The sequence below is a fragment of the Mastomys coucha genome, unplaced genomic scaffold (assembly GCF_008632895.1).
Source record: "Mastomys coucha isolate ucsf_1 unplaced genomic scaffold, UCSF_Mcou_1 pScaffold14, whole genome shotgun sequence".
Lineage (NCBI taxonomy): Eukaryota > Metazoa > Chordata > Mammalia > Rodentia > Muridae > Mastomys > Mastomys coucha.
Genome location: NW_022196896.1, coordinates 61,246,924 through 61,254,923, shown reverse-complemented (window position 1 = coordinate 61,254,923; position 8,000 = coordinate 61,246,924). Strand labels below are relative to the sequence as shown.

The window sequence follows — 8,000 nt, the reverse complement described above, 5'->3', positions numbered from 1 at the left end:
TGGGTACTCACACTCCAGGACAGGCTCACACCCTGGGTACTCACACTCCAGGACAGGCTCACACCCTGAGGACTCAGACAGCACAAGGCTAATTTTATAGGGTTTGGGTGGGTAGATAGGTATTTTTTCTTTTCTTTTCTTTTTTTATATGAAAGGGTATTTTTTATTATTTTCCTATATACATCTTAATGAATACACCATGTACATTTTCTCAGCTGGCAAATAAGACCCACAGCAAACTTTCCTTGATGCTCAGTGAATCAACAGTAGTCATCTGTCTTTGGGAGGATTCAGTTTCTTACGACGACTGTGATGCTGTCCAGCGATGCTTTGTGGTGAAGAACACCTTGCCCAGTTGTTCTGTCATGGGCCCTTGTTCCAGAGGCTTGTGCTTTCCTTCTAGCTTGATTTTCAGCATCTGCTCGTGCATTTCCTCATTATTATGCAGAAGATCTGGTTGAGAGATGGGTTTGGTGTGTTCGTCGGGAATGTCTGCAGAAGGGTGGTAGCACACTATTGTCCTGCCGTCCGACATCAAAGCCAGGTCTACCAATTATAATCATCGGGAAGAAAAGAATATGTAGACTAGTGACAGGTACTAGATAAAGCTCCATTTTGGATTGGAAATAAATGCTTCCAGATAGTTCTGTTTGATATTGCCCATTTTACTGCCGTTGCCATGTTCCTTAGTAAGTGATTTGGAAAATGATACTGTGAAGAGAAACTGCCTATAAACCTGTCATGAGGCACACAGACTTTCGTTCCGCGCACTCGCCATCTTGCTTCAATCTCCGGGTATTTTTTTTTATTTGTTGTTTGCTTGTTTTTGTTTTCATGTGTTTGGTGTTTTGTTTTGGGGAAAGAATAGGGACAGAGGAAGAGAGAAGGCACAAGGACATGAAATTACGTGGGTAGGGAGAGGACCTGGAGGAGCTGGAGGAAGGGGAAACATCAAAATATAAGAAAGACATGTAAATAAGAAAGAATAATGATAAAGAGAGAAGGGAAAAATAATTATAGGGAAATAACCAGTAACTTTTCTTGAGGATAAAGTAGAATTAATTTCCCTTACTAAACATAACAAATACAAACTGATGAACTTTTTTTGTGAAGGTAAAAAGCTGAATTATTTCATTTTTTTTTAAGTTTAGAATTCTTCTTCATGGATTTTATTTGCTTAGTAGAGGATAAATGAAAGCTGAGGGGGCAATCAAGACATATACATGACATAAACGTTGTCCTCCTGTGTCACTAAGAGCCGGGCTGCTTTAACAGTGCTCTCGCATTGAAGTTTTACTCTCTAAATATTGGGATGGAAAACCAAAAGTCTTACTGCCATTTGAGTACTAGTTTAGCTCTTCATGGAAATTTTTTCCTTTGGTAATTTTGTTTTCAAGTTTGGTGTGATTGTTGAGCTTGTTTTTTTTTTCTAGAGCATAATTAGAAACTCATTGGGAAGGCATAAGAATTGCCTGTGGCTTATTTCTTTCCAGCTTTTGGGGAGCTGCTCTTTGGAATTAGTGCCGTCTGCAAGAGGAGTAGCAGAGTTTTGTCATGGGTGTTGAATGGCTGGCTCTACGAGCTACAGCAGCTACTGGAGTGCCAGGCTGCAGTCCTCAGGGCACTTCCCTCACCTCTCTGACTTTCCCAGTTCCCCATCCAGGTCTCTCTTCTCACTGTCTTCTTCTTGGTGTCCTCCTCATGTGAGTGCCCACCTCTGTGTAGACTGTGTTTCCTTACTCTATCTACACTGATCTCTGCCTACCATCCTTGGAAGTGTGTGGTCTGCATGTGATTTCAGTGTTTGGACAAGTTTAGACTCACTGTGGTGAGCATGTGGTGACTCTAGCCTAGTGAAGATAATTAGTGAAAGTAATTAGGCATCTCTAGGAAGGATTGGTAGTCCCATGAAATTGGGCTGCTATGACTTTGTGAGTCTTTTAGCTTCCTTTCTTGCCATGTGATAGCTTTCTTCCATTTCATCCTCATTAGACACCAGACTGATACAACTACACTATCTTGGGCCTTTAGCCTTCAACAGGGTGAGCTAATAAACCTGCAGTAAATCAGGTACCTACTTTTGAGCATCCTGTTATGGCAACACAGTGTGCACCAATACAGCGTGCACCCATACGGGGAGTGATCTTGTGCTCCCGAGACTTTATGCTGGAAAAAGAACACTCTTGAGAAGTGCCGTGCCTGCCTGTCTTTCCCAGGTCTTTACCCTCAGGAATACTTTGATTCTGACCCAAATTCTGATCCTCAGAGTCTCTTAGGCCTTTTTTGGATTTTTTGAATGTATAATTGTGCTTTTTATCACAAACTTAGAGTATTGGGGGCATATCTTGGTTTTTTCTTCCATTTCTAACTTTGTATTTCCTGCCTTGAAGTCCTTCAGTCCACCAGCCATTGTATCTGTGCCTGCCTTACTGTCTTAACTCAGTGTTTAATAGTGACATTCATGTCAGAAAAATTCAACAAAATTAATAGCAAACCCGCATCATGTCATACTACATAGGCAAATGCTATCACATTACACAGGATGTTAGCATTATAGCTGTATGTGCCCCCACACACACATGAAAAAACTCAATTAGCTGCATTTATATGGTATTTTGTATTTCATATGAGAAATAAATTCCAGCATATAAGAAACAGCTGAAGCATTAAAAAGAAATGATTCATTTTCACCTCTCTTAAAAGGGGTGAAGAGCTTGTAAGAGCCACAGGACCCAGAACTCAGCTGCGAAGCTAGGTCTTCTCTACAGGTCAGGGAAGCTGCCCCACAAAACTTCAACAGCATGGCTACCCAAGCAAGATCTGAACACACACACACACACACACACACACACACACACACACACGCAAGAACAGCAGCTAACACGCCAACATTGATGGGGGAGATCTCACAAGATACCACCACTAAATGAAGAGCTTAGTGGCTGCCAAGAGAGAGGCTCAGTCTCCCCAGGGATGAGCCCCTCAACCTGTTTATCCAATACCAAGAGTTATCCCTAAAAGCATGTACATACAAGCAGCAGTAAGTGGACTAAACACTGTATTGACAAGGCTATGTGTATGTACATAGATTAGGTTATCTGGAGGGAGAGAGTAGGAGACAGAAGCAGGGTAGGACATTAAAGGACAGAAGATGATCAGAGGATGTTATGCACATCTACCAAGTGTCATAGTAAAAGTCCTTTGTACAGTTAATAAATGAAGATGGAAAGGCTTTGTGTGTGCCTTGTGTCCTGTTGTTGAAGAGTTCAAGTCAATCTCTTAGAAAAAATTGTTTTTAAAAACCCAGTTCATTATGCTTAGGAAAGTGTTTGAGAAGGGTGGTTTTGAGTGATGTGTGTGTAGTATACTGTTGTAAAGCATCAGGACCCATTCTGCTTGGGCGTTTTCCTGTGAAATACCTGCCTCTCACAAACAGCATCTGCCTATTAGGAAATGCTTCAATCCCAAGTCTGAGTTCTTCCCACCACTGCCTCTGTTCTCATCCTGGTGGGATCCAGCAGCCTGGCCCAGAGTCTGGAAAACGCCCTCTGTCCTAGGCTGTCTTTATAGTCAGGAGGCTGGATTGGAGAACGTCAGTTCACTTCAGCCCTGAGAGCCCACCTGCCGGCCTGCATCTCTGCAGTATAAATCATAATCTGGACTCTCAATAACTGTGTTCTTAGGCGGCTTCACATTTTCTCTTCAATTTTGAAAGCCTGTAAGTTGTTTGTATAATCTTCTATGGAAAACTAGATTAAGCTACACATGATTTCTTAATTCTTCTTAAAGTTGATCCTGTCCCTAATGAGACCTCCAGGCAACTTTGTTTTAACAGGATGCATTTCTCCTCTGAAATGAAAATAGCATCTGACAGCGCTCCCTAATTGCCTCCTTCCTCCATGCATTCAGTTTTAAACTTCTTCTGCTTCATCACCTTTATTCTAAACTTGTCAGTTTTTCTTGCTAGAAAACAAACAGTAACAACAACAAAACCCCAGTATTGCCTTTGCTTTCATCAGACCTTTAAAGTTAAACAATCTTTTGTTCATCTCCAATATGCTGTGTTGTGATTGGGAAGGCTCTTTTTAGATAGATGGGAGAGTGATTTCAAACCCAAACATTTTTGTTACACAAGAGTCTCTTTTGTAAGGTGGGTGATGGTAGAGATAGCTGTGTTTATAATCTGAAATTAACTAAAACCGAACAAACAACAACAACAACAAAAACCCTGGAATTTTCGATTAAGTCTGCATTTCTCACATTCTGCCTTATTTTTTTTTTCACTTTAATTTTTTACGTGCATTCTAGCCACCCGTGCTGGGGAGCTTTAACTGACAACTTGACATAAGATAGACTTGCGTGGAAAGAGTCTTAATCATGGATTACCTGGATCAGGCTGGTCTTTGGGGGTTACCTTGATGGTTCGTTGATGTCAGAAGACCTAGCCAGTTGTAGACTGCACCAGTTTCTTGTTTTAATTTTACATGAAAGGAACATAAATATACCACATGGTTCAGTTTTATCTCTGAATTAATTTCATCTTCAGGTAATTTATGGCATCAGATATTAAACTTGCATTTGAAGTCTTTGAAATGACAGTTCGTATATGTTAGTCTGCTGTTGTTATCTTTAATTAATTGCAGGTTCATCATTACATAGCTTTAATGGCTATGGAAAAGCATTGGGATGTAAGCCCAACGTGACTTTATTTTTTTATTGTCATTCATTTTTAATTTATTTTTCATTTTCTCTAATTAAGGAAAACTGTGTCATAGAGGTAGACAGAATCTTGAGTTCTGTGACAGGTTGACATTTACACCAATTTTTCAGATGAATGTTAATTGAAGGTGATATAAAATTTGGGTATAAGACAGTCGGAAGAAAACAGTCCTTTAACAAAGTCTTGCTGGTGTGTGATGCCCCTTTTACAACTGTGATTTTCTTGTACTCTGTCAAAACTGTAAAGTGATGTTCCATGGAGGGGACTACTAGGGCTTCCCGGCTGTGTTCATTTCCTTTGTGTCAGGAAGGTAGTAGCCTTTTGAAATCGGGTACAAATGAGCCTTTCTCCAGAGCTCTGTTTCCCTTCATCTGACGTTATCTCTTAATTTCAGCATTTTTCTGTGCTTGCTAAATGGCTCAAATATATATTTTATTTATTTGGGTGTGTCAGAGGACCATGAAACTTCACAGGTTTCAACTACCAGGGTACTATGCTGATGAGGGTGGGCACTTAGATCATCCTGATGAGACTGTGAAGTAGGATTGGAAGGCAAATTGTGTTTACAAAAGACAGGATGGTGTTCCTAATAGACGCTCAGAATAGGCTCTTCAGTGTTACGTTCTCTTAGATGTAACTTACAGAGTGGACAAGCTGATGAAGGTCAGCCATTGCCTCTCTATTCAGTTTTCCTTTTGTTCAGTGTTACGTTCTCTTAGACGTAACTTACAGAGTGGACAAGGTGATGAAGGTCAGCCATTGCCTCTCTATTCAGTTTTCCTTTTGGATTCACCGCAGTGTTAGTGTTGTGTCTGTATAAACGGGGGATGTGAAAATAAGTCTGAAGAGTGTATTTGATTGTTTCATGGCTCCATAATCAGATTACTAGATTCATAGCTACAGGTTTTTTTTTTTTTTTTTTTTTAAGATCTTGCAGTATAATATGCATCAAAGTCAAAATATCAGGATCTGTTTTCATCATGTTGTCAAAGCAATGTTAATTACAAGCTGCGGGCAGCAGGTCAGAACGTTCACTCACTATCACATGCCATCTGTGTTTTAATGCCGAGCTGCACCACTTCTGGATTATCTCAGCATTGCTGCACTGTCCAGGCTGCAGGAGCACAGCATGTTATGTGACTTATTTATTGAGTTTCCTCTTTGGAGTGGAGATTATGAGAAGGCCAACAACTGTGGCCACAGTGGCTTAGAAGAAACTTTACTTGTGTTTTTTCTTTCTTTCCCCATTCATTTTAGATTTTGGATTTGGTAAAGGGGAGTCATTACCAGGTGGCCTGTCAGAAGTACTTCGAGATGACACATAACGTAAGTAAGCTGTTTACCTTTAGAGACTGGTTGCATGTGGCTTGCCCCTCTGTTTTGTTTGGTGCTTTTATAGTGGCATGGTGTTAAGTTACTTACAAGGTTTATAAAAGGGACAAACAACTACGATGGACCCTACAAAACCAGAAATATTATGAGGAAGATGTGTCCTAAGAGGATCTGACCCCACGGCATCTGCACCCACCACTCCCTCTAGGTTCAAGGTTGTTAAGGTCTTTCTGTGAAGAGGCAGATTGGAAAACACTTAAGCTTTATGATGTCTACCACAGCTAGTCAGCTGTGGCACAACATTGCAAAAGCTATATAGAAAATATATTGTCATAGCTGTGAACATACAGAACTTTGTCCATCCTTAACAGCAGTTCTCAGCCCAAGGATCATGACCTCTTGGGGCCAAATGACCCTTTCACAGGGGTTGCCTAAGACCATTGGAATACACAGTTATTTATGATTCATAAAAGTAGCAAAATTATAGTTATAAAGTAGCAATGAAAATAATTTTGTGGTTGGAGGTCACCACAACATGAGGAACTATATTTACAGGTCACAGCATTAGGTAGGTCAAGGATCACTGATCTGTAAAGAGGGCCAGAGTTGACTCATAGGTCTCGGTTTGCCAATTCTTCAACATGATTAGATCTGGAACCTTAGCTATACCTTTCCAGAAGAACCAATGGCACTTTTCTCAAAGACAGTCTGATATATTTGTGACTGCTGCTTGATAGTAGTCTAACTTGCTTCCCAAGGCTTATATGTTTGTATATAGAACCATGTTTACATGTAACTGCATGTAACATGTAAACAGTTACATGTAACTGCAAAGGAGTCAAGAAGTGGGATGGTGATCTTGCCTGCCTCCTTAGGACTGAAATTCCTGAAGGGTAATATAGATGAGCACTGAGTGCTTCCGGCTGACACAGTGGAGCTTGAAATCTGGAAAGCAAGAACCACAGCCTCAAGAGGCGTGCAAGTTGTACACTGGAGAATGTATGCCCTGCTACAGGCATTCATGTGGACAAAATTCACAGCTCTGTGCAAACCAACAGAAAACGTCTCTAGCACAAATCCAGCCCACTGGTCCCTCATTCCCAGCTACTAGTTTGGATGTGGATTCCGAACCCAGAACACACATGTAAGAGTAGGCTTTGGAGGTATGTGAATTTTGTCACTGAATCCTTATATGCACTGCGTTGGAGTGTGGTGTCCTGAGCCTCCCCAGAAAGGCATGCATTTGTTGAATTCATTATCAGCTACTGTGCTACATTTTATATTCGTGTTTTCTATTAAGTTGTCAAAAGATTTTTTAAAAATCTGCCTTATATAATTACTGAATTTATAAGTGTTCATAGGAAAATTGTCTTATAATTTAAATGATTAAAAAAAATGAGCCGCTGGGCGGTGGTGGCACACGCCTTTAATCCTAGCACTTGGGAGGCAGAGGCAGGTGGATTTCTGAGTTCGAGGCCAGCCTGATCTACAAAGTAAGTTCCAGGACAGCTAGGGCTACTCAGAGAAACCCTGTCTCGAAAAAAAAAAAAATGAGCCTACCTTTGTGGAACCCTTCATGCATACCAGGTATACCAATAAAGTTTTTTGAGCCCTACTGCCAGGCACTATTGTAGCACATTAATGAATGTGCCACACCGATCACCCTGACCATCAGGGAAGAAAGACTAGCACACCAGTTCCTTCCAGCAACAGTTTACTCAGGAGCTATTAGTTACATGAGAATCAAGGGTGTGTCCCCGAATGGTCTGTGAGTGCTGCTTAAATACCCTTCGTAGGACTGCCCATGAGCCCATACCACATCTTGCGCTATCATTGGCTACAGAGTCATGGTAAAAGATCAGACCACTGGCAGGTGCAACCAACCCTCTTGCCAAATAAGGACTTGTTTACTCCTTAGCAGAAGAATGGCAGGCACCATCTTTAAGGC

At 41.0% G+C, this 8,000-nt stretch overlaps 1 protein-coding gene and 1 pseudogene across 4 annotated transcripts in view; one reads left to right on the top strand and one right to left on the bottom strand.

Annotated features, from left to right (window-relative positions):
* Prim2 (DNA primase subunit 2) overlaps window positions 1-8,000 on the top strand; it is a 218,711-nt gene that overhangs the window by 200,686 nt on the left and 10,025 nt on the right. For all 4 annotated transcript variants that reach the window (XM_031367085.1, XM_031367086.1, XM_031367084.1 and 1 more), the window contains exon 13: window positions 5,978-6,046. In XM_031367085.1, the coding sequence (XP_031222945.1) occupies window positions 5,978-6,046 (69 nt within the window). The remainder of the gene's footprint in view (window positions 1-5,977; window positions 6,047-8,000) is intronic.
* LOC116088270 lies at window positions 271-681 on the bottom strand (annotated as a pseudogene).